Source organism: Anomalospiza imberbis, chromosome 4 (assembly GCF_031753505.1).
Source record: "Anomalospiza imberbis isolate Cuckoo-Finch-1a 21T00152 chromosome 4, ASM3175350v1, whole genome shotgun sequence".
Taxonomy (NCBI): domain Eukaryota; kingdom Metazoa; phylum Chordata; class Aves; order Passeriformes; family Viduidae; genus Anomalospiza; species Anomalospiza imberbis.
The window spans coordinates 23439404-23466398 of record NC_089684.1 but is presented as its reverse complement, the minus strand read 5'-3'; the positions used below and the strand labels follow the sequence as shown (position 1 = coordinate 23466398).

Genomic DNA, 26995 nt, shown 5'->3' with positions numbered 1-26995 from the left:
TTTGAATCAAACTGCTTATTGACATGAACTAGTAAAAAGCATCTTGCATTGATACTAAGTTAGAGATGTTTTAGTACATAGGATAGCAATCGTTCCTCTGTGATACTGTTGAGGCTGCATCTCAAATCCTGTGTTCACTTCTGAGTCCCTCACTACAAGAACGACATTCAGGTGTTGAAGCATGTCCAGGGAAGGGCAATGGAGCAGAGGAAGGAGCACAGCTCTGGTGAGAAGCAGCTGAGGGAGCTGGGGGTGTTTAGCCTGGTGAAAAGGAGGCTCAGGGAAGATCTTATTTTTCTCTACAACTGCCTGAAAGGAGGCTGTAAGCCACACAGGGGTTGGTCTCTTCTCCCATGTAACAAGTGACAGGGACAAGAGGAAATGGCCTCAGGTTGTGCCAGGGGAGGTTTAGCTTGGATATTAGGAAATATCCAATCCAACCCATGGAAAGGGCTGTTAAGCATTAGAAGAGGCTGCCCAGGGAGGTGGTAGAGTCACCATCCCTGGAAATGTTCAAAGAACGTGGATATGGCACTTGAGGACGTGGTTTGGTGGTCACCATGGTGGCAGAGCAACGCTGACATTTGGATTTGATGATCTTAAAGGTCTTTTCCAACCTTAACAACTCTATGATTCTACATTGACAAGTTTGACAAGACCCAGAGAACATAAGCACAGTCATCTTACAGGCAGAGGTAGCTTTTCACTCTCTAACCCATGCAAATGGAAAACATATAATATGTGCATTAATCACATTTATTTTTATGACAGATCATTGGTTTCTAGTCTTTCTCTTTCCAGGAAGACAATCAACATCTTTCATATGACAATGCCACCTTGACTCTGCAGCCTATTTTTCTAATTTTAGTTACTGCCTTACTGAATACTGAATTTGTGATGGTTTTACCTGGGCTAAAAATAGAGCAAAAGAATTGGTATAAACCACACAGACAGACCTACATACCACAGCCTACACTCCATAATAAAGAAGATATGCCTGGAAAATTTCTTGTACAGCCTCGCAGATGAAAACTACGGGAAGTTCTTCAAGGAATCAATTGGGGTTGGAGGGGACCTCTGGAGATCATCCAGGCATGGTCACCCAGAGCAGGTGACACAGGAGTGCGACGATGGGGGTCTGGAATATCTCCAGAGAGGGAGAGTCCATGACCTCCCTGGGCAGCCTGTTACCCTCATTGTAAACAACTTCTTCCTCATGTTGAGGTGAAACTTCTTGTGCTTTAGTTTATGGCCGTTAACTCCTCATCCCGTCACTGGGCACCACCGAAAAGAGTCTGGCACCATCCTCCTGACACCCACCTTTGAGACATTTATGAGATCCCCTCTCAGTCCTCTGTCCTCTGGGCTCAATCGGCTAAACACCCTCTTTACTGTGAGCGTGGCGAGGCGCTGGCACACGTCGCCCAGGGAAGCTGTGGATGGCCCACGGCCGGGAGCGTTCAAGGCCGGCTCGCATGTGGCTTTGAGTCCCCGAAGCCTCCTCCCTCTCCCCCTCCGCCCGCCCCTCCCTCCGTCCTGCTCTCCCCGCCCGCCCCAGCCGGCGGCAGCTCCGGGCGGCGGCTCCTCCCCCGTGGCCGCCCGGCAGCATGGCGGCGGCGGTGGAGACCCGCAGAGTGTGCGAGACCGCCGGCTGCAGCAGCGAGGCCAAGCTGCAGTGCCCCACCTGCCTCAAGCTGGGCATCCAGGGCTCCTACTTCTGCTCCCAGGTGAGGTTCCCCGCGGCCCGGGCCCTCGCTCGGCGCTCCGGGCGTGCGGCGGGCGCAGGATCCAGCTCCCCGCGCCGGCTCCCGGCCGCCCGGGCCCGGCCCGGCGTGCCCGGCTCTGCCCCTCTGCCCGCCCGCTCCCGGCCAGCCTGGGGCAGCAGCGCCCGGCCCGGGACCCCGCACGCAGTTCCCCCTCGGTTGTTGGAGCCGGGGGAGCTGGGCTGGCGGCCGCCGGCGGGGCGGGAGCCCCGTTTCTCCTCGTGGCCGCGGGCGGTGCGGGACCTCAGCGGCTCTAAAGCGCAGCCGGAGCGCTCGGGAGAGGGTGCACGGGTGTTCCTCTGCCTGAAGGTGTGGGTGGTCCCTGTGCTCCCCTTAGAAATAAAGGCTTAGTGAGACAAAGTGAGGACCTGCTCATCAAATTCCAGCGGGTGCGTTTCCCTGCCGGCGTTAACTCTGGAGTTGCGTGGCTTTGATAGACACCGGGAGACTTGTTGCTCTGAAAACGGATTTTCTTAAAGTTATGAGTTTCTGTGAAAATTATTTTTTTTTTTTTTTTTTTTTATTATTCCCTTTGCATTTCTAACTTTTTTTCCCCACTATGTCCTTTGATGTTCTGCTCTGAGGGTGCCAAACAGGAAGGTTCAGGTTAGGCCACATGTCATAGAGCAGTCAGCTCCCGCATATAAATGTGGGAATTGAACGTGTTCTATGGGCCACAGCGGTAACACAGTGTGGTCCTTCAATAGAAGGAGCTGTCTGATGAGAGTTGAGTGCGTTTTTTGTTTTGGTCTTGTTTGGTTTTTTTATTAACTTTCAAAATGTGCACTGAAATACATAGCCTAATCCTTTGAACTTTTTGTATTTGTAATTCTGTCAAAATCAGTGAGGGCGTATGTGTTTAGTTCAGAGATTAACACTGGCTTTCCTTGTCACAATTGTAATTCAGAGTAAAGTCATTGAGCTTTTGTGGATAAACATAAGAAAATAATTCAGTCACATCAGCTTGATTAATTTATTAATTGGGAAGAATTTTTTTCTGATATGGGATGTAAGCTGATAGTTATGGTTTGCATAGGACTAGGGGAAAATTTCCCACGTGCTTGTGAAACACCCACTGCACAGTTTCTGGTACTTTCCCCTGAAGTCTCTGTGCCCTATGCTGTGAGTCTATGCCAAATTAGAGCAACTGCAAATCAGAATTGTTCTGTATCTCTAGTTCCTACTTGGTGCTTGTGGTTCACTTCTAGGATTTGATCTGAGTTTTACTGTGCGTTTTGACATGTCTGATATAAAATCATAAATGCATCATTGGTATATACAAATATTGGTTGGTGATGACAAAACCATTTGTTAAGAGAACAAACAGGCCAATGTGAAGAGTTCCAGTTACATCTTCACTCCCCTCCTTCCCATCTCTAACTCAACTAATTCCATATGGGATGCAGAGAGTCTTGTTTTCTATATACTGAGTTTAATTATTTGGAAATATCTGCTGCTGTTGTTAGGAAAAAAGGGAATTGCTGTAAATACTTCCTGGCTTGTTAAAGTAGGATGCTGGATAACTGACTACATGCTTGTAAAGCTGTCCTGCCTAGAAATGAATAGCGAACTGGGAATCCCAGTCATCTAATTTCTGAGTGACTCGGGGCATGTTGTGCCTTGCTGTGCCAATCAGGAATGTGGGTAAGCGCACTGAAGGTGCTTTGGAGGTTTTGGGGCAAGCTGTTACAGAGAAGGACATTAGTGACAGCCTGTTTTAAAGACGTGCAAGAAATGTCATGCACAGAGAGGAGAGTCCCCATGTTCATCCTGTAGCTAGGACCTTTAGTCCCCCCTAGTACCCTGGGTGGGGCCCAGCGTGGATGGAACTGTCCCGAGGCTCCAGCTCTCGTCATCATCTGGTGTGTACCATGGAGGAGACTTGCTGCAGTCCTGCCCCGGTGTCTGGCAGGCACAGTGAGGAGGGTAGGTGAGGTGCTGCTGACAACCTGGCTGCCTCTTCAAATAAGCACATGGCAGGTGAAGGACTTTTATTTTCTCTGAACTTCCAGCAAGTTTCAGCTGACAGCAGTGGACTGGTTAGCATTGGTGAAACTTTTCTGAAGTTCTCTCTTTGATGGTTTTCCTTCTGTTCTGGTCTTACATGCATAAATACCTCCTAGATAAGCTAGTGAGTGGACCTAGGATGTTATTCCACCTCACAGCACAGCCTGTGTTGTAGCTGGCTTGGTGCTATTTCCTCTCTCTAAGGATGCACGCTTCTACCCTTTCCCTTAGGCTGTCCCTGATTCCTTGATGAGCCACTTCTGAGGTCTTCAGAGTCTTCTTTTAAATGGAGGAAAAGCAGTTGCATTAATTGTTTTGGGGTTTTTTGCTGGTTTACCACTGCAGTGTCATGAAACACTTCAGGAGTGTGCTGCTGAAGAGCAGGCTTGCCCACTGTGGCCCAGTTTAGGCCAGTCATAAAGTCAGCCTGTCCTAATGGAATGCACTGGTGTTAGCCAGGTGTGTGGGTGCTTCCTTTGGGCTGAGGGTGGATTGGGAGCCACAAGCTGTCTGGCATCTCTTTGACAAGTAAAAGCATCTGTATGGGCATGGACATCAGGTAATTAATCTGCTTGCAAGTCTGCAATGGCTTTTTCAGACAGGCAAAACTCCTATCAGAGCTAAAACCAAATTTGTAGAAATTTATTTTCTCTAGTGCTAAGATTAAACAATAAAAATTGTGATCTGCTGTAAGATGGTAACCATGTGAAGCCATATGTTTCGATTATGAGTTACTAACATATCATTTGCTAAGAAAAAATTGATAGAGGACTGAAAGGTATAGGAGGTATAGGAAGTATAGGGCTGAGAATCCCAGTGTAGTGTGGAGATTGATTAAAAATTATTTTTCATGACTGCACATAGAGAATTGAAGTGAACTTTCCAAGCAGATTGCTTCAAGACAATGATTTCCCTGGTAGATTTATCATTTGTGTTTCACGTTTCCTGGAGAAAGGGTGTTATTCTGGTCACTTTTTTTTTTCTCCCTCTCTGCATCAAAATGTATGCCTCAACAACATGCCCTGGAAATGCTTAGGCTGGAGTAATTTGACATTCTCTGAGATTTCTTTGAGCCAGCACTGTTTCCTCTTTGGCTATTGGGCACCTTGGAAACTGGGTACAGCTGCTAAATAATAATTGTGCTTGTGAGTCATGGATGGAAAGGGAGCCATGTGGCTGGGTTCTGGCCTAGCAGGGAGGTTTTGAACTGGTCATGGAGACAAGGTAAAAATGTGGTTTAGCAGCAGAGAAGCTCTTGAGGTGGTGTGTTGAACCCTGGCTTGTTTTTTCCCTTTTACTTCAAGGTGTAACAAGAGGATCTGTTCTGTTGAGGGATTCTGTCTGCTGTTAACCCTTAGTAGTATTTTAGGCTAATAAATCAAGTACTCTCACTACTAGCTGCCTTTTTTCACTGTCTTGTTTTCTTTGTTTTAGAAACTTACTGCAGTGTTGTGTGTTTTTATCATCTTATGGTAAGATACAGTAATTCAGTCTATCTTCTGAATGTAGAAATCACACACATGTCCAGCATCACATCTCAGGTGTAGAGTTTCTCTTGCTAAGATGAATTTGTTATTGTGAAATCTGCCTTACAGATACAATCACTTGCGTGTCCATTGTGCATAGTATACATAAAGAGTTTGTGTTTAAGAAGACAATTTGCATTTCTTTTATGTCTTCTACAAGTGGCTGAAGGATAAAGAAGTGGAGAATAGTGACTGTTCTTGAGCTCTCCAGTTACCATTTTTATGTGAGCCTTCTAATTGTGAATGGATCACTTATTAGTGATTTTTTTATTGCTTTCCTGAAAAACTCCCTCTTTCATACTACTTATATAAATGTCTTGGACAAAACAGAATAGGTTTACTGTGGTGTAGACTAGACACTGGTACAGGGCCATTTCTCCAGCCAAATTCAGAAACACCTATTTGTAGACACTTTCTGGAAACATTCTGTTACTCTGAAGTCAGTGGCCTTTGCCATTTTTGTTTCTCTGAGACTGGTGGCCATGGGTTGTATCCTAATAGTAGTCATAACTTACACAAGAAGTGTTGTCCCTTCCTGTTTTGTGTGCCCTTGTGCTGTCAGCCCCAGGTGTATGAAGTGGTCTGGAGTGTATGAAGGTATATGGAGTCAGAAGTGAGGGTGGGGCTATCTGGTGACTCTGCCACGTGTGTTTTAGGTGTTTGAAGGGACAGCAGTTTCTCTGAACTGTACAGTCAGGGACAGTGTCTCTCTTGCACTTGTGGGTGGCTCCCAATATCTCGTGATACCTCTTAATATCTGAGGTGGGGTATGACTTGTTCAATTCCGGCGACAGGAAAGAAATGCTGTTTTGTTCTCTCAGTGAGTTTATACACAATTTACTGCTTTGAGTTTGTATACAATGTACTGCTTTCTGGAAGGCACATTTTCACTGACACTCAGCCCTGGGCCCTTGACAGCTTTGGATTTTCAAGGTGATAGTAATTTGTGAAAAATTGTGGACCTGAAGAGAAGATTGTTGTCCTATCTCCTGCTTTGCTGTTTCCTTTCACTGTAAATGTGCTGGGGATGGGGAGCAGGGAGCACTAGACCTGGAAGGAACTATTTTTTGTCCTCTCTCACATCAGACCCTAGGACATCAGTGCAGTGTTTTCTCCTTGGTTCACTGTTCTTTGTGCCTGAAATAGGCTGAAACCAGCTGCTTGGATTCAACTGCAGCACATAGGAGTTTCCTCAGGTATAAAAGGCACTCAGCTGGTATCATCTTCTAGAAAATCAGATTGCCTTCATCAGGAAGCTGACATTCTCAATTGCCTATAAATCACCATGAATACCTGTGTCTGATTGTTAGTGAAATATGAAAGCTGAGCCCCCATGACTTTCTGAAAGTAGAACTTCAGACTCCTGTAGGCAGACTTGCTGAGCTGGTGTTCTATGTACTGACAGGATAGTCCAGTTGGAATTCCTCTGGTCCATTGTTCCTTCACTACTCTCAGAAATCGGTTACATATTTCTGTAAATCTGAAGAGCTGTCCCTTCCTCGAAGGGCTTGGTCATGAGGAACCCAGCAGTCTCAGGGTAAGATGAGGTCTTAGGTGAAGGAGAAAGTCAAATCAACCCTGCTGACACCAAGGTTCTGCATGTAGGTACTTCCCTTGGAGTTGAAAACACATCTTCTAAAAACACATACTCGACACGTCTGAAAAACTGACTATTCATGTATGCTGCTTAGGGTACTTTGGGAATTTTGTAGAGAGTTTTTCAGACTGGAGGCTTTCTCTGTGGGCTTGTACTGCCCTAGAAGGATTTCAGCATGCTGAAAAGAGTCAACTGTTTCATTTAACATCAAATGTATTAACACCTCAACATACTTGTACTTATGGATAAAATGTGAGTTAATCTGTACTGTATTTTTATATATATATATATATATGTAGGTATCGTTGATAGCCTGGTATTAAGCTAAGTGCTGTACTTCAGAGGTTTTTTTTGGTCTTCTGCTTTGCATACCTTTAAGGTATTTGGTTAAAAATGAGTTCTCATTATGCAAAATTACATGGTCTCAGGTTAAGCCCCAGACAGTTTTACATTCTAAAGGACATTTGTAAATTCTGTTAAAAAGATTGTTAAAAGATATTTTTAACTACAGTGTGCTGCTTGGCACTTGCAGTTTGTCCATTGCAGTTCAGGATATAATGACATGCAAAGAGACAGTCTGTCCTCACAGTCTTGATTCCGACTATTTTTTTTTTCCTGTGAAATAGATTTTTTTGAAATTCATCACAGTGGCTCTAAATGATGACCACAGAGGATGGAGGGGGTAATTCTATGCAAGTTGGACACAAGTTGGAGTGCTGACAGGGGTTGCCAGAGCTAACTTGAAATGAGCCTTTCCTATGCAAAGGCAGTTCAGAAACACAGTCTGTCAGCATATCTTGAATTCTGTGCTGTGGTGCCTGCGTAGCGTCCTGGGCTTGGCTATCCTAGAGTGGCCTGGCTTGGAAGGGACCTTAAAGAACATCTAGTTCCAGCCCCCTGCAACGGGCAGGGACACCTTCCACTAGACCAGGTTGTTCAGAGCCCGTCCATCCTGTCTGTGAACACATCCAGGGATGGGACATCCATGTGTCTGAGTAGCTTGTTTAAATCTAGTTTATTATATCTGTGCTATACAGAGGTTTGTAGTATAGTAATATCCTAATCTTGACTGAGCATCCTTTTTTCCTGTGGAATTTGCAGTTGTAATTTTCCACCTCTTAATCAGATTGTATGCATACGTGAACTGAACAAATAAGAAGTTTTCTGTTATTATTGTAAAAATGACAATAAACATAGCAGAGTTTTTTTCCCTAATTTCTTCAATAACTATTTTAAAGGGTTTTGTTCTTTCAATGGTTGTTTATAAAAAAACCCTCAAGGTATTTGGTAGTGATCAGTGTGTTCACAGTGAAAATGCACCATACTATAAAACAAATGCTGCTATGCCGCATGATTCTCTTGAAATTGGGCGAGTCCTTAGGGTAAAAATCATTTTCAGAAATATGACAGCTTCCACAAGGAGATCCAAAAGGAATCTTTTCAAGTGGTAATGCTGGTTGTGCCTTTGGTTACCTTTTGATATATTCTGAAAAACACTGGGTTGAACTTGTCTCTAAACGCAAAACCTGTGGGATTGGCTTAAGAATTTCCTGAAGCCAGATATGTTGTTAAAGGTTTCAGTATGGTGGCAGCCTCTGTCTAGAAGACACATTTAAATTTTTCTTACTCATAGAATAGTTGTACCCAGGATTGCCCTAAACAACTCAAGGATTACCCCTCTGCTTTTTTTTTGTCATACATTTGACCTCTCTCCTTGTACAGGCCTCTTCAGTGTTTCCATGTCTGTCTTGATTGATGTGTAAAAGTCGCATGCAATAAGAAAGAAAAATCCTTTAGGTGAGAAGAGTGGGGATGTTAATATCAGACATGCTGATTGGATAATGTAGTGCTTGAAATGAAATCCAGGAAGTCTTCCAAGGAACTTGAAGCCAAATCCATATTGTTCCTGTGTCCTTTCCCCCTGAAGGTATTTAATGTTTTAAAATACACCCATGCAGTGTTACATGTTCCTTTTTTCACTGTATCTGGAAAAAGAAAATATTTATTTTCTTCATTTTAATATTAGAAGTCACCTTGGATATTTTTCCCTGGATTTTGTTTATTTAGTCAGGGAAAATTTTCTATCCTGACCTGGGTAGGGCATAGGAACACGGAAGAATTGTTAAGAGACAGGAATGGTAATAGCCAGATTGAAGTGGATGTGTCAGGAGAAGGCTCAGTGAAAAGCATAATTTTCTTCAGAAAAGACTCCAAAAAGTGGTCCAGATGGAGAGAAAGAGGAGGTTTCTTCCATAGTTTGTCAGGAAGTCTGCAGTATAGAAGGTGAGGGTGTTTGCAATGTGCAGTGGTACTTTGGGAGTGCTTTGTTGCCAGAGCTATGGTTCTCCACCCTGTGAGATGACAGCTGCCATATTTTTATGTGGAACTGCCAAGGCAGAGCTCTGCAGTCATGTGCAGTGTGGTGCTTGCAGCAGGTTGTTGAATATAAATAATTTGTATGTACCCGGTAAGTCCAGTGCTCGCAGGAAGCATATGACTGATCCTACACAAAATAGATGGGCTGTAGGTGGATGTGCAGCATGTCCTCTGAGTGTCTTCCAGAAGTGTCAGACCAAGGCAGAGAGACTGATGGATTGAACAGTGCACTTGCAACAGCCCCTGCTCACAAAAACACTTTGGACGTACTGTGTGTGCCTGTGCAGTTGATGGATGTGCACATGGTGCAGGTGTCTGGGTTGTGTCCGGCTACAGCGGCTTTGGAGCTGTGCCCCCGGAGTTCTGGCAGAGCTACTGCTCCTCTGGAGATAGAGGGCAAGTAAAATCTGGGAAACATGTTTGGGAAAACTTAGGCATGTGGCAGCCTTATTCAGAATCATCCTAGGTTGTCCACAGCTGCAGAAAATAAAAAACCAAAATGGAGCCTCTCAAGTCCCTGGTGCTGTGTTTGCCCAGGTTTTTCTGGTTATGGGCAGCAGAGAGGAAAGGCTGTTGGTGTAGGACAAAGCAAGGGCATTGGAGAACATCCCCCAAAGTTTAATGAGAAAGCAGAGAATGAACTACAATCAGTAATTGCCACAGCTGATGTATGTATTCCTTCCCCAAGTACTCCTTTATATTCAAAAAACTGGATTCTAGGTTTCCAGACTTGGTAGCTGCTCTAAGTCCTTAGCTGCATAGTCCTTCTTTCATGCTTCAGAACAAAGACCTCGTGTTTGAAAGGGGATTAAAACCTTACTGGTTCTTCCAGTGTCCTTGCAATAGCATTTTTAGATTTTTTTTTATTACTTTCTTTTCCCTAAAGCAGGCCTCAGTTAAAACCTCTTCTCCCAGCTCCCCAGCAGAGAACAGTGCAGTGCAAAGGTCTGTGTGTGTGTGTGTGCAGTGGGTTATATAAATGTGACAGTAAAACCTTGGGCTGCTGTTGGAAGTGACGTTCTCTCCGGTCATCGGAAGTGTGGATTTCCTGGCAGTGCAGTCATTCCTGGTGTGTGAGGTGGCACAACACAACGAGCAGCTGGTTCTGGTCATGAGGGGAACAGCACACACACAGCAGGGTCTCTTTGATCGTAGGTGTGCTTGTGCACTCACCGTACTGTGTGTTTGTGGGTGCACTTTGGTACTTAGTGGTTGCAAGACTAATGAGGGAGGAGGGAGAAGGTGGCTCAACAGGAGCAGACTGCTCAGAGCGCTCAAGAGCAACCCTGAAGCAAGGGTAGAATGTTACACGCTGGGCTTAGTTTGCAGATGTGTTGTCTTGGACTGGTTGAGTGTTGTATACTTTAGGCTGAATCAGTTGTTGGCTCTGGATGGTAGTTTTACAGTGATGATTCAGCATTAGTATTGTTTCTCCTTAAAAAGAAAACCAGTGTGCTTCCTGCCTCTTTCTTCAGAAATTCAGCTGTAATTGTCAGTGATTGGATTAGCAATTTCTTAATGGATGTTTTGAGTGCACATAGGCTTTGATTTAGAATTTCTGCTACAAACCCAAGTAATTTGCTAATTAGCACCTTAAAGGATCACCTTTAATGCTGCCTTCTGCAGTTTTTCTACTTAAATCTCTTTTCTTTCATGTCTTTTCTTCATCTTAGTCCTTTTTATTCTCTAGCTGCTAGTCATTTCCATCTGCTCCTTTGCTGATTCTGTGTTCCTTGCACGAACTGCTCTATTTGTACTTGGGAAGAAGAGAAAAGACCAAACTCCTCCACAGTTACTCTTTTTTTGATTTCCATTTCAACTTTCTCAATATTTTTTTTTTTCAATTTCCTATTTTCACTCAGTAGCCCTCATTTCCGCCCTTTAGTCTACTTCATTAGTTCCCCTGTGGTTGTGCTGATTGGCCTCTGTTGCTTTCCTGTGCTGGAGCAGGAGGCAGAAGGGATGCAATTAGCAGGAGGAGATGGCTTGTAGGAGTCCTGGGAGGACCTTGCTGCTCACTGCAGTGCTGTAAGATCAGGTACAGAGACAGACTCAGCTTCAGCCAACCTGCAGCCACCACAGTGTTTAGTTACTCATTGAAACGATAAGGAGTCAATAATACATAGGATTATTTCAGTGTCTTTCACTGCCATGGGTGTTGTCTGTTTGGCTGTGCTTTTTCTGCCTATTCTGATTCATAAACTTTTGAATGTGATATCTTCTATTGCTAAGACTAGCACTTACCAGTAGCATTTACTGCATATTGCTGCAAGGGTTGATAAAAATAGTCTTCTAGTTTTCTTTTAAAATACATTTTCTTCTCTATTTTGTCAGCCTGGCATGTCTGTCCACGTAAATACTGCTTAAAACATGTATTTATACATTTTTGTTTGCAATTCTAGGAATGCTTTAAGGGAAGCTGGGCCACTCACAAGTTACTACACAAGAAAGCAAGTAAGTACATTACTTTTTAAAATGCATTTTCATATTTCTTTGAATTGGTTTTGTCCTGTGCAGTGAGCTCTCGGTGGCCTTGCTTGAGCTGGGGATTGGACCAGATGACCTCCAGATGTCCCTTCCAACCTCAACTGCTCTGTGCTTCTCTACCCAGGAATGGTATTGCGTTTTTTCCCCAAGATACCTGGCACTGGGTGATGCATATCTGAAATTTTGTCCAGTTCTCGACAATCTGAAACGCTGTGTAAAATTTCAGAGGCAGAGGTTCTCAGAAGTGTTTGTTTCTGTTCACTTTTCTATTTACATGAATTATTGCTTGAGCTACATTGCCAGGTATATGAACACAGAAAGAGGGATGCTGAAAGAGAGGGCAAGGAGAATAATAAATCACTATTGTAAGGCAGTATTTCTTCATAGCATTTTGATGTCTAACGCAGTCAAAGGCAGTACCGTGGGAAAGGTTCTTGCAAAGTCTTTGTGATTAGACACTTGATGGAACACGAGTCAGAGTGCAGCTGTTCTGTACATTTTTGGGAAAAAAGGGAGAATGCTTGTGCCTATGGTGCAGCCACTAGTAGAGGATGTATCATAGCTAGGATTTTGCTGAGTTCAGTTCAGGGTAGTAAGAGTACCTGTGTGCTTTAGTGACAGCTGGTAGCTCTAGCACAGAAATACTAGGAGACTGGTAGATTCTGCCTTATCTGAGTAGTGAAAATAACCCATAGTTTAAAACCAAAGAGAGGGCACACCTCATTCTGCCCCCTTGGCTCCTCCCTGCCACCACCCTGCCTGTCTTCATTAAGCCTTGCTGAAAAGGGAGGTAGGATTAAAAAGTGATATGGCAGAAACTCACATTCTCAAATAATTTACCTCCTTTCCTAAAACCCAGTAAAGCTTCTTTTTCCGTGATAAATGTTGAATGATAGATAGGTTGGAATAGTACAGATAATTACAAATGTTTTCCTTCTTTCTGTCTTCTCAGTGTAGGGATCTAATAGTTCACACTTGCATTCTGCATCTCATTAATTTGTGTGAATATGAACAGCTTTGGACTTTTAAATTATTATTTCTCAGTTTCATCTGAACTGAATGTCATTTGAGCAGATGTCTCAGATGTCAGCCACAGAGGCTCTGAGGAATTGACATTAGGGTTTGCAATGGCAGACCTTTTGCTACCTCTTCATCCTTCTGAGATATATAAAGAGAAAACAAACAAATTATTCAGTTATGAGTTAAAGATTAATGTTACCGTGCTCTTTCTTAATCCTTACCTTCTCTTTCTGAGTAAGTACTTTTCCTTTTGGTATTGCTCAGGTTTTGCTTGTTTTGATCCTTTATGTAAACACCTTCAATTTGCCCTCATAGGAATGTGTTCCTTGTGTGTCATTGGACCACATCAGACGTGAATTTCACAAGGTTCAGAGAGTTGGGAAGCTCCAGCAGTTTGGGACCATCTCCTAAGGTGTGAGCACTACTGGTCCTGAACTGCAGAAGTGGCAGGACCTGCACTCTCTCCATCAGCTCTGGAGGAGTAGCAGCCTCCATGTGTTGAGCCTGACAGTAGGATGGCCTCCTTTCCACCTTTGGATGGTCTCCTTCCCACCTCAGGTCGTTTCAGTCACTGGGTGCTAAGGGAGATACGAGAAAGGAATGTTGCCCTGCAGTGCAAGGGTGTTAATTGAAGGGATACTGAGTGCCTCTGTAGAAACAGGCTTTTTTCCCAGGAATGAAAACAAGCACTGCATTATAAAACTACAAATGAAGAACAACTTAATTACTACACTTCCTTTGTGCATTCAGTCCTGACATTGCCCAGTTTGCTGTTGAATAGGGTAGGAAGAATGTGAATTTGAAATGGACAATACAAAATGATAACTGCTACTTAACACTTGCATATATCAGTATCCAAAATGCCAGAAGGAGTCAGGTCTAGACTTATGTACTTCTAAGTCACTTTCTAGACCCCCTCAGTTCTCATTCTTAGTAGGACAGATTTTGCCGCTGCAACATTTTTTCCCCCTTTTTCTTACTTTTTCAGAAGATGAAAAAGCTAAGCGTGAAGTTTCCTCCTGGAGCCTGGAAGCTGATGTTAACACAAATCCCTGGTCTGGTTATCGATACACTGGGAAACTCAGGCCACACTATCCACTGGTAAGCAAGAGGTGCCACTATCCTGCACTGCTAAGTTCTGTAGCAACTAATGGACCGCTCTGACCTGATGACCTACCACATTTTTGCTGAGAGAGGAGAGCTTCTTGATCTGAACCCGATGGCAAGGACATGCATGGCTGTCCTTATTGTGGTTCATTTTAGTTTAACTTGTTCTATCTTCTGTGATATTTATAATTAAAAGAGTGCCTGTGAGCATCATTAACAGGCATACCTTTTGGATGTACACAGTGACATTTATTCTGCAAAAAAGCTACTGCTAATTCAGATGATATCTCCCAGCTGTTTGTTGTCCTCATCTGTTATGGAGCAGTCTGTTTCTAAAAAGTTCAGGTGAATTAATTTAGAATTTAAATAAATGGTTTTATATTATATTATGTAAGTGGTTTAAAATAACCTGGTGAACAGCTGAAAGAACAGAGGTTACAGTAATCTGCACTGGAATGGTGAAGAACAACAGAGGTCAGTAAGATCTTTGGTTGTGAAAGGTGGGTTTAGAAGATGATGACATATACCTGTGTGTGTATATATATATGTCTATATTACAGACACACACGGACATACAGACGTAACTGTATTTTTAAATTGGTACAAGTAGTAAGCTGAAGGGTTTTTTTTTACAGCAATAATGGTATTTTCTTGACGTTTGTCTTTTCTAATTGGCTTGTGCTAGAAAAGCTGCCCGAGTGGCATCCTCTCTCTAGTCTTCTCCATGTTACAGGCTCACTAGAGAACAGATTAGCTGAGCCTGAGCCCATGTGTGTTTGTTAGAGTTGTTGGAGAAAAAAGTGTCTGGGACATTTCACTGGCTAAGTAATTTAGTTGTGTTACCTTTGAACATTGGCTTTTTTTTTCTTGTGACTGCTGTGAGACTGATGCTAATGAAATTAGGGATTTTGACTAAGGTGATGATTAGAAGTAGCAATCTTGCTAAAGAGAAGAGGGATGTATTTGGAACCAGTGCACTTGCAGTCTGGAAAGCAGCAGAAAAAATGCTACAGTAAGGGATAATACATTATAAAACAGTTTGATTCACTTGACAATTAAAATTTGATTTTTACAAAGCTGTGCAGTTGGCTATTAAAAGTTGTGTAATATGGTAGCAATAGAGGGTAACAGCAGAATGTCTTGGACTGAAACTTGGAACTTTTGGAGTGTGTACATTCTTTGCAACTTTTTCTAAATGGACTTAGCCATACTTCACATGAAATATTTCATATTGTATTTAATTTTGCTGTGTGACTGTTTTTGTGACTATAATAAGTGTTGTTGCAACCTAACCAGCTTTGCCTGTGATTTATTTAGACGCCAACAAGACCTGTGCCAAGTTATATTCAGAGACCGGATTATGCTGATCACCCACTAGGTAACCTGAAACAAATCACAATCATGAGTGTTATGTTTGCTCTGTATTTTCCTTTTCATTGGAAAAGCCTTTTAAACATGAAGGACATACTGGAGAAAGGAACCTCTTTTATCTGTTCTCACTTTACTACTTCTCCACAGTAGAAAAAAATCAGTAACTTACTGATTTTTTAAAAATCATGGTTGCAAGTATTTCTTGGAAGTCCAAAGTTTGTAATGGGTTGTCTTTCAAGGGTCTACAGGAAACTAAGTGTTAATTTGGTTTTGGGTTTTTTTTTTTAATATCAAACATACAAGTCCTAGTTCTGTTGCTAATTTGATAACAAACAGCAATCAGTTGACTGTCACAGATGAATTCTACTAAACCATTCACTGGGGCATCAGTGTATCTGTTGAAAATGTATTATTTTATAACAAAACCAAGAAAACCTTGCAGTATGCAACCGCAAAAAAAAAAAAAAAAACCAAAAAAACTGGCATATGAATTCCGGCTGTTTTTGAACAGAGAGGGAATGCATTCAAAATTACTTGCTTATTGGATTGTTTTGGTATTTTCCCCTTTTTATACCAGTATTGGGGCTTTGCATTTCCCCAAAAGGCTGCTATAAAGTCTTTTAGCTTTTTTTTTTAATCTTAAGATATTCCATAGTCATTTTTTAAAGAGTGTAAATATTAAAACAACACAAAAGACTGGATTTTAGGGGGTCGCTCATCTCTAAAGCTGAGATTACAGAGATTTGAAGAGCTATGAAGAATTTCCATGTTTTTGTCAGATGATTTTTGCAGTAGTATAACCAGACATATTCCCAAGCTCGTGTATGACTGTTTTAGAATGTAATTTTTGCTAATTATTTTCTAAGAGTAGCTGAAAAGTGCTTTTCTTTGAATAAAATAACTGCCTTGTCAACCTGGTATTTAAGTTTGTCTTTTGACTAACTGGACATGGTGGTTTTATGCAGTAAGTGAATGGGCTTCCTGAACATGTGAGGCACTATGGAATTGTGGAAGGCTTATGAATTCCAGTTAATCTGAATAATGATGATAATACTATGGCTTGGTGAGTTTCTTTCTTTAGGCTATGGTGAGAAAGGCTGTATTGCTGGATTGGATATGTGTAGCGATCATCACTCTATATAACATGTTTTTTTTTTCTTTCTTTTTTTAATCCTCTCCCTTTTTTCTTTTCAGGAATGTCTGAATCAGAACAAGCTTTAAAAGGAACCTCTCAAATAAAAATACTGTCATCTGAGGATATAGAAGGGATGCGAGTAGTGTGTAGGGTAAGGGGGTTTTGATTTTTCTTGCAAGGTGCCTTTATATTCTTTAAAAATCTATAATGGTCTTACCACTTTGTTGCAGCACATTTTAGAGTACAAACTTTCAAACCACTTTAGAGCACTGAAAAAATAGTTTGGGAAGCTTGATATTTTCTGGCTTTTTTCCTTCTTGTGACCCCAATTCCTAGTAAAGTATTTTGCAAGCAGAAAGATGACTTTAACCTATTTTCTGCATTTTTTATTAGAAGTAAGACAATCTGTGGCTGACACGTTGTTTCTGTCAAGAATATGTTTTATAGTGCATAAGTGAGAACTTTTTCCCTCTCCTGGAGTTGGTACTAAGTAAAAACTAAAAAGCAGATCAAAGCCCCTTAACAATTTTTGAAAAAGAGCTGTTCAGTTGTAGTCACTTCCTTGTGCACAGAGTCAAGCTTCAGAATGCATTTAGGTAGTCTGATTTAAGATTATGGCATTCAAGGAAAATGTGGTTCAAACCTTAACTGGGGGATTTTCAGCTCTCACAGAAGTGGCTGAGTACATGACCTGCAGGCATCTCAAAGTCTTTCTAGAACCCAACTCTACACAGCTTTCCTGGTGATCTCAGTGTAGCTGTCAAAAGTGGGTTACAAATCTTGCAGAGAGTAGTCCTGGACTATTTAAAATCATCTTAAAATAAGCCAATAGATCAATTTTAAATCTATTTAAAATTGTTTCATTTGCAGCTTGCTAGAGAAGTATTGGATGTTGCTGCCATGATGGTGAAACCAGGGGTAACTACTGAAGAAATTGATCATGCTGTCCATTTAGTAAGATTAGTTTATTATTTTTCTGGTGTTTACAAATGTTTTTTTCTATCTCTTTATTTTTAAATGATTATTGTGTGGTTTTCTTTGTTGCATGAATTCCATTTCTTATTTCAAACTGTTTCCAAGTTTGAAGCTGGTGAGTAGTGCAGATGGCAGAAATGTGCCTCAGTGCAATGGTAGGTTCAAAGTGATTTAGGAACTCCTGGGCCTCTCTCTGTATCAGTTGCTTCCATATTTCTGGCTTCAGATTTCTTCTAAGTTTCTTTTTTCTAAATCCTTTTTGCTCTACAGATACCATTATATAAAGAACAACATATGTAGGCCATGGACTTCTTGTACTCTATGGTTGGCTATGACATATAGAGGAGAAAGTTAAATAATAATAATAATAATAATAATAATAATAATAATAATATATATATTTATTTATTTATTTATTTATTTATTTATTTATTTATTATTACTTGTAGCGAGCGCAGGTCTCCAGGACAGTTTGGATGGATGAGAGAGCTCTGAAGTCAGGTCTTAGAAGATGTGGTTTATTAAAAGCAGGAAAGGCCCTGCTTGGAGTTGCCAGGCGCAACTCGTGGCAGGCCCAGGGAGAGAGGGAGAAGGAGAGAGAGTGAGGGTTCCAGGTGAGGGTCCCAGGGGAAGGTCCAAGAGAGCGTCCGGTCCCTCGGGCACACCTTATCAGAGGGCTTCAAGGTGGGCTGGAAGAGGACTTGGGCCTATGGGGTCACAGATACCTGATACTTCAGGGGAGGGTCACAGGTGTGGGATGAACCATACATTGGGGGTGAGACAGAGCATTCCATTTGACCTTTGGACCTATCTGCAGGTAAAGGGCATTGTTTAATCAGAAAGGGGGATTGCTTTCAACCTGGCTATACTATTGTTTTCTAGTTATTCAGTAGTCAAGGTTTGCTATTTCAAATCTAGTTCTCATCTCAGTGTCTGTATTTTCCAAATCTTTTGCCAGGCAATCATATTTATAAGGTTTTCCTATTTAATCTTCCCCAACTATTATTATTATTATTATTATTATTATTATTATTATTATTATTATTATTATTTATTGGGAATCAGAACTGAGGTGCCTCAGAGAGAACTGAAACAAGATGTTTGATATAGTCTGACAAAATAAAGCCACAGTCCAGTGAAGTGTTTAAAAAACGTGCTCAAGAATGCTACTTGCCTTAACTATCCATAGATACTTGAACTGTGCAATTTTTTGCTTTGCTGTCTTCTCTATGAATCATGTAATCTGGTAGTTGAGGCTACTTCTGTGCATTGTGGGAAAAGAAACAGTTTTGGTATACTTAAGTTTGTTAGAGAGCTTTCTTTTCATCTGCATTTGCAGCTGTTAAGCCAAGATTGTCTGCTTTCATTAGGCTGGAGACTTCTGTTGAACTGCATTAAACAGTTCAAAACTCTTAAACATCAAACTACTACATTAAACATCAAACTACTTGCTTAGGCATAATGTCTAATATGAACAACTAGTAGTTAACATGGAGTTACCCCTCCTCAACAGTTTATGGAAACTTTGGCAGGTTGTTGATACTGACTGATATCCCTAATTGGTATTTTGCAGTTTTAAAAACAGTATTATTTTTTTTATTAAAAAAAAAAAGGAAACAATATTTTTTTCAGTACTTTGCTCAGTATGTCACAAAGTGTGTGTATGTATGTATGTATATGTTAATATATATTAAATGTGTCAGTTTTGCAAAAATACAGAAAGGTTATTACAGTGCAAGGGAAGCAGCTTGAGGTTTTAAAGCTGGGGGGAAAATAGTGGTAAATATTATTTTGTTTGCTTGTGTGTCTTGCAAAAATCTTGGACTGGTTGCTTAAAAGCGGTAATTGAAAATGACTTTTTAAAACTGAGTAAATATTGCCATGCATTGTTTCAAACCTGAAAATCAGCGTTTACAGTCAAACATGAAAATTAGAAACAAAATTAAAGTAGCTCTAATTTCTTCCTGGTAAAAAATGCAAGTTATAACAAAGACATTGCCAAGAAATGCTTGAATAATCTTATTTTCTGGAATCACTGCTTTTCAGCCTATCATTCTTACTGTAAAGCTGTTGCACATGTGTTTTTTACAGTGTTTTTTCTTTGTACAAAACTTACTAGTGTAAATTGTATTTTCTTTATTTAGGCTTGTATTGCAAGGAATTGTTATCCTTCCCCTTTGAATTATTATAATTTCCCCAAGTCATGTTGTACGTCAGTGAATGAAGTGATCTGTCATGGAATTCCTGATAGGAGGCCATTGCAGGAGGGAGATATTGTTAATGGTAAGTGCTGTGAAAATTAACCTTCAGCATTTTTACCTTGTGTGCACTTTTACCATGCAGTAAGGTAAGGTTTCAGAAGCAGGCAACATCATTGGAATAGCTTCTTAAGAGAGGCTTTTGTTCTCATTTACCAGTTAGGTTGTTCTCATTTACCTCTGCTCTTTACATACCTTAATGAATGTATTTATTTAATAAAATAATTTCAAAAGTTCATTCCACTCTAAGAGCTTTATAATTCTTCTGACCTGATCTGTGCATTAGTATAAGTGCTTGAGTATTCCACTTGTGAGCTAGATTCCAGTTGTTCCAGACTGTGTATATATAGTGAATAAAATGTATATTGAATTATTCAACTGGATTCGTTCTGTGTGAATTCTTGATTAGATGGCTCTAAAGTATTACAATTTTGCTGTGCTTATGATGATTATGACTGTAAATGGTTCTAATGTGGAGGCATTGTGTAGGTGCATGTTACCTTTTTTTGAGCATCTCACAGCCTAACAATACCAGCTGCTTTTTGTTCTTGGTACTCAAGGTGCTTAGGCTTTCTTGGGTGGTGAGAGATACTTTTATAAATTATATGACCATATCTTGTTTTAACTTTCATTTCTTCTTGGTTTGGCAATAAAAATTAGTGACACCTTTTTTTGTACAAACATTTACACCTTTGTTTATTGCATTGGTTTGCTTTTCTCTTACCTGTAAATAAATACACAGAGTATGCTAAGGTTTGACCTGTCTCTAGAAGCAGGTTGTAATCTTTTTAGATTATCAGATATTTAATACATATTGGCTTGTAATAATAGCTACTAAGTCTACACCTCAGTGCTGTGGGCACCAGCCTTTTCAGAACAAGTCTCATGATTGCTGCCCCTGTCTAGGTAAGGTGTGGTCGGTTGAAAGCACTGAACTTGTAGGGTACATGTAACAATGTATGCCAAAGTTCTTTATCTTACTGTAATTTCAAAGAAGATGCCTTTGCGCAGCTCTTTATTATTGCCAGCTATTCTGACATTGCTGGAGTCCAACCTAAGAAGCCCAGCTCATAGAGTCATGGTTTGGGTTGAAAGGGACCGTAAAGATAATTTGGCTTCAACCCTTGTGCTGTCGGCAGGGTCACTTCCAGTATAAACCAGGTTGCTCAAAGCCCCATCCAGCTTGACCTTGAACATTTCCAGGGATGGGGCATCCACAATTTCTCTGGGCAACCTGTCCAGTGCCTCACTACTCTCACTGTAAAGAATTTTTGTTTAGTATCTAATCTAAACCTATTCTCTTTCAGTTTGAATCCATTTCTCCTTGCCCTGACCCTACATGATCTTGTAAAAGTTCCTCTCCATCTTTCTTCTTGGTTTAAGTCACCCCAAAGCATTTTCTTTTCCAGGCTGAACAATCTGAATTCTCTCAACTTTTTCTAATTGAAGAGATACTCCAGCCTTCTAATCAGCATGGTTGGCTTCATCTATACAGTGCTCTCTGCTATTTGCATGCCAAGGCTGTACCTCAGCCCTAGAGAACACCTGTAAGAGGCTTTAGTCACACCTTTGTCCACATTCCTGCACTTGATCAAGCTTGGAGCCTTCTGCTTTCATATGATGAGAAAGAACTGGGCTTCTTTTCTGTAAAGTATTGGCTCAAAAGCCTCTTGAAAAGGAGGATGAAAACAGTTTACAAGGAGGGATAGAAAAGGTACCTTGGAAGGAATGTACCCAATGAACGACTAAAAGGAAGCATTCATCTTTTATTTTATTTAAAACTTTTTAGCCTGGAAGGCATGCCAAAGTCCAAAACAGGTTTTTTGAATCACAGGAACATGTCATCCAGAAGGTACTAGCAAGTGATGTCTAGTTGTTGACACCAAAGTGTGTTTTCCCACATCTTCCTACCAAGATCGTATTGGTCTCTCTCAGCACCTTATGTATGAGATTCCTAAAGTATTATCATTCACTACAGTTCCCTTCATGACTGTTTACCTGTAAGAGGATTTGGGTGTGGATTTCTTCATGAATAGCAGAGCAATAACTCTTCTAGTGGGTTTGGTGGTCTAGTACCAGCTGACTGACAAAGACTTAGAAACAAAAGTTCCCGTTCTGCCATAGCAAGACAACTTGATATGCAAAACGATGATTACATACCTTTTAAAATTAAATTTCCTCCATAAGTGCTAGAATTAATTCTGAGAAAGTGCTATAACCAGGTAAATCACCATGGAGCAAAGAGCTTCTCTTTCCCATTTTTGTATTTACCTAAAAAACCAATGCTAGCTTGCTGTGTCTGTGTTATGTTGTTGGGGGATTTTTTCCCTCCCCCCTCCTCTTATTTCATGAAATCAAACTGTTCACCAGTGCAACACTAACTTATAAATTATAATATAGAATCTACAGGATAAGCATGAAAGAACTGATTCTGCTGGAAGAGATTTCTTAGGGAATTCTTGTGAAGTAATCACTTCATAATTGGAATCCCCCATTTTTACATGTCTGCTCTTTCACCAAGAAGAGGCAGGAAGTGAGGAGCAGAGTGCTAATTTCCTGTGTCTGCTGTTGTTTGCAGTGGACATCACCGTCTATCGCAATGGCTACCACGGAGATCTGAACGAGACCTTTTATGTGGGAGAGGTGGACGAGGGTGCCAGGAGGCTTGTCCAGACAACCTATGAGTGCCTAATGCAAGCCATCGATGCAGGTAAGACATGCCTGCAGCATGAAGGCTTTGGTTCTCAAACGTGCTTGCTCAGAGTGACTTCTGGTGCGTGATACTGACAGGGAAACAGCCTTTTCTTGATCATTGATGAGTAAGACATCCTTGACCTGAGTAACTCAGAGAATGTAACAAGCAAATTATGTTTTGGAAAACCCTACTTTTATAATTTGTATGGTGTTGCACAGTGAACTGGTAAGGTAAAACACTGTGTGAACACCTAAACATATCTCTTTAGCCCTGCCAAACCTGATGGTTATTTCATAAAGCCAATTATGAGCTCTTGATTTTCTGTGGGAGTGTGCCAGAGAAGACAGATCCATCTTCCAGTATCTACAGAACTTTTAATTATCTTGCTTAGTTAACAGTCAGGGCAGCTGCATCAAGATATACAATGAGATAGAAAGGTAGCTGCATATTTAACTTGAGAAAACAAAAGAATTTCTTTAGTCCCTGGAAATACTTTTACCATCTGTATCTTTTATACCCTGCAGCTTCTTAAAATCCCCATTATAATTTAATCACTTCTTGGCCTCTAAATATTGAAGTTTAGGGTGCTTTATATAGTAAGGCTTTAAACTTGCATTTAATGAAAAGTAAATGTAAATAAAAGAACTTAAAATGAGCACAATTCAAGTTAAGAATTTGGAGATAGCTAGTCCAGCTGAAAAGACAAAAATCCATAGGCTTGATCTCTTGCGTATTTATTGTGTGATCAAGAAAATACTGCCAGGTTGAGCTGTGAAGAATAGAGATTTCCTGTTTGTGGGATTACTGTTCTGAAATGACCACTTTGTTTTTCAGAGCTAAACCAGAACAGTGTGTATCCTTGGTCCTGTACTTTTTTATACCAAATGTTATATGTGTTGTCTCATATCCTTTGTATCCTGGCTTTGATGTAGAAACTGTGACAGAAATTTCCATGTGTTCATTACAATGAGATTAAAATTCTCACTGTAAGTCTTTTTTACCAATATTTTAGATGCTGTAAGGTGTTTTAAAGGGTTTTAGACAGTGCATGTAAATAGGAATTCTGGCAGCCAGTGTCTCAGCTGTTAAAAGGGGCTCACCTCCCCCCTCTTTAAATCCCTTTAATGTCGTGTTGTTGGACCAGCAGAGCTGTAGCTGGGAGAGCTGTATGACAGAGAAGCAGAGGGCTCCTTGCTCCATTGAAATGAGTTGCATGTGCTGTCAGGCCCATACTTCACAGCTATTGAGCACAAGCACAACAGATTAATCTCTTACCCCCCATGTCCTTTTTTAATTTTTGGAGAAGCATGTACATTCAGTAATACAAGTTTCTTGTTGTTTTCTGTAAATTCAGCTTTGAGGTTTCAGTTATAGTCGCTTATATTAGCAGAGAATTGAACTAAGCTTTATGTGAACTCTGCTTAAGATGGCTCCGCACAACCACACATCCGGTTCCTGAAGGAACAGCATATATTCAGGGAGTTGGGAATAGGCATGGAAAAGCTTGATATTTTGTTTTAAGGGGCTCAAGGTTGTTTTTGGGATAAATCTTCAATAGCTGAATGATGAAACATTGTTGCTTTTATGGTGTTATTACTCCCTTGTCTAAGTGCTCAAAGTGAATTTCTCACACCATTTTCATGTGTTTCAAACTCTCTAACTTGTAAGGCTTCCTAAAGGGATTGTCAAAAAAGTTAAACCTGAATATGAACATTTTTATTTACTGTAGCATTGTCACTGAGAATCTTGTCTAAAAGTAGAGAAACCCATTTTCTTTGTATTTATTTTTCTAAATATCAGTCCATTGTGTGCATTTTTCGCATAATAGAGGGATAAGTGTATATTAAAATATAGTTCCTACATTCATTGCAAAAAGCACTGCATCTCAGGGTGTGAAAGCTCGCCAAGTACTTTGAAAGTCCTTTATTTTTAATTTCAAACTTTGACATCCTTTTAATGTGAACAGTTGCATCCATGAAAGGAAGAAAGTAGTATTCTTGTGAAAAAGGCATTTTCGTCTGTCTCTCTTGTTTGGTTTTTTTTTTTTTTTAATATGAGAGAGTTTCTTCCCTCTCTCAAGTTACTGCACTCACATACATACTCAGTGGATTGAGTGATCACAGGAAGTTGCATATTGGAACAGATGGACACACAAGCCATGAGTGCTGCAGAGATGGTATTTAATGGTTAGTTGTGTTGAAGGAAAGCTAAATTCCCTTCTGTATCTCTTTAATTTTGCAGTAAAACCTGGTGTTCGGTACAGAGAACTGGGGAACATAATTCAGAAACACGCTCAAGCAAATGGATTTTCAGTGGTTCGGAGCTACTGTGGACATGGAATCCATAAACTTTTCCATACGGCTCCTAATGTGCCCCATTATGCCAGTGAGTATTCGTTCCCTTTGGGCTATCCTGTAGACAAGTGATTTGCAGTGAATGCACCCAATTTACTTGAGCCATCAAGTTGACATTTTGGCACTTGAGAAATAATTTTTGTTTTTTAACTCTGGACCATAGTATAGTTATGAACCTGTGCTTGCATTATCTGCCTGCACTAATGATTAGTCTTAGCTCTCATGAGTACTGGGTAAGTGCTCAAAGTTTTTGCCTGAATTCCCAGCTGAATTCCCTTAGACATTCTTGTCTGACATGAACTGCCAAATGTTTCTCTCCTTAGAAGTTCTACACAAAACCTTACTGCCATTAAAGATGCAAATAAAAAGCTCTTTGAATAGTATAGATGGGTGTTGGGCCTGAATATGGATCCTGTTTCTTTCACTTTCCTTCATTTGAATGTTGTGATTTAGTACTTCTGGAAACTTCATCCTAGTGTGTGGCAGAGGAGGAATGAACATTGCCCCAGTTGTGGTAGTTTTTGGAAATGTCCATGGTGCCGTAACAATTTTTCCAGCAAGACTAAGAAACAACATCCACAGAGGGAAAGGATGGAAGCGGAAGTGCCAGTGGGCAACTAAGGGCCGAGTAAACATCATGAAGCAGTGATCAACAGTTCACACTCACTTCAGCTGTAGAGCTGCCCTGATAGTAGGACACTTATTTCCTCAGACCTGACAGATGTCTCAATCTTCCCATTTTCTAATGAGCTTTAACACATGTTATGGTTATAGAATATAGTCTAGCAATTCCTGACTTTCCATGTCATCATTTCCCTAAGTTATTTTTTCTGACAACAGAGAAAACCTGTTAATTGCAAGATAAAAGGGTATCAATTCCTGGTATGTACTTTTTGTTGTGTAAAATGAAGAAAATATGGATTATTTGGAGTTGGAGAGCTTTTTATACCAATTAAAATCCAATCCAAGACAAAGGAAATTTCTGTCTTTCCTGGTTATTTGAAACTTTGTACATTTTCTTTTTCATTGGGCAAATATGTCTGTTCCCAGAAAGAAAGATGCTGGGGGGTTTTTCTGGTATTTTTAAATACAGTCACAGCAAAAGCAAAGTGGAAAGATCTGAGGGACTTAAAGCCTCTTGGAGAAAAAAGAATGCTGCTGCTTATTTCTAGCCTACTGTGAAAGGAGTTTGAAGAGCAAAAAGATCATTTTCTAAGAAAAATGTTCTGTTGCTGTTGTGGCAGTTTGATGTCTGAGATTTTTAAAGCCCCTGGGTGATTTAGACAGTGTAATAAATTAACACAATTAAGGTTAGATGGGGGAATGTAAAATGAATGCAAATTGTCTACAGCAGCAAAGTAGCTTGGAGCTAACGGTTCCTGTGCAGTTTTGGAGTTTGTTCCAGCTCTCAGGCTCAGTTACATCTGAGCTGTGCTGTCCTTCCAGGTGAAACAGGACAGAGGAAATGGGCTGAAGCCTTTCTCCGGTCAAACTGCACTCCTGGAGTTTTGCTGTCCCATCAGTTCATGTACCTCCAGATAAGCATTTTTGGTGCATTTAACAACAAAATGTTCCAGTGTTACTGTCCTGGATGCCTCAAAATGCTCTGCTATTTTATGTTAGCTAATGAACAGGGCATTATCACTTTGACACTGCTATGACCCCATTATCCAGGGTAAGGAGGGGGCAGCATGTCTTTCATAAATGGAATAGTGGGATTACTTAACCACTGTCACATTTTGACCATTTATTGGAGCTAATGGCTCAGTGCAAACAAGTAAGGAGATTCCAAGCCTTCTCCGAATATCTTAAGTGCTTCTTACTTCTGTTGTTTTTTAATTATGGTTTTCCATTATAGAAGTATGCAGAAATTACCGTATTTAATTTTTTCAGTGTTTTTATCGAACTAGAGTTGAAATTCCAGTTGTTGGAGAGAAAGACAGCAAATAATTTTAAGCTTTTTGAGTAAGTATTACAGTGTTGGTGAATGGGGAGAAGGAAAGAGCTAGGGGAAATCTTTATGTATACGTAAAAATGGAGAAGTGAACAGATCATCTCAGAACTTTTCTGACTTTACTGTGTTTCTGTTGTATTCTGTTAAGACAAGGATTTGTTCATTTACTAAGATGGTATTCTTTTTTAAACTTGAGTGTTTATTTTATTGCAGAAAACAAGGCCGTTGGAGTCATGAAGCCAGGTCATGTATTTACAATTGAACCAATGATCTGTGAAGGTAAGCAGTTCAGCAGTAGAGTAAAATGATTACTGTCCTTTGCTCCTAAGTAGTGATGGAACAGGATGCTGGTTCTGTCCTGTAGAGCTGA

General features: G+C 40.6%; 2 protein-coding genes across 5 annotated transcripts in view; one reads left to right on the top strand and one right to left on the bottom strand.

Moving 5' to 3' along the window:
* Positions 1–1717, bottom strand: part of EIF4E (eukaryotic translation initiation factor 4E) — a 28794-nt gene extending 27077 nt beyond the window's left edge. Inside the window, exon 1 of the mRNA XM_068187533.1 lies at positions 1685–1717. Coding sequence (XP_068043634.1) covers positions 1685–1702 — 18 coding nt within the window. The 5' untranslated portion in view covers positions 1703–1717. The remainder of the gene's footprint in view (positions 1–1684) is intronic.
* METAP1 (methionyl aminopeptidase 1) overlaps positions 167–26995 on the top strand; it is a 28405-nt gene continuing 1576 nt past the window's right edge. The window contains exons 1-10 of one of the 4 annotated variants that reach the window (XM_068187527.1): positions 167–226; positions 11672–11723; positions 13765–13877; positions 15201–15261; positions 16449–16540; positions 17260–17343; positions 19509–19647; positions 22201–22332; positions 24559–24702; positions 26839–26904. In XM_068187527.1, coding sequence (XP_068043628.1) covers positions 182–226; positions 11672–11723; positions 13765–13877; positions 15201–15261; positions 16449–16540; positions 17260–17343; positions 19509–19647; positions 22201–22332; positions 24559–24702; positions 26839–26904 — 928 coding nt within the window. In that variant the 5' untranslated portion in view covers positions 167–181. Of the gene's footprint in view, positions 227–1445; positions 1728–3721; positions 3803–7863; positions 7933–11671; positions 11724–13764; positions 13878–15200; positions 15262–16448; positions 16541–17259; positions 17344–19508; positions 19648–22200; positions 22333–24558; positions 24703–26838; positions 26905–26995 lie in introns of those variants that run through there. The other 3 variants (XM_068187524.1, XM_068187525.1, XM_068187526.1) reach the window with 3 other exon arrangements.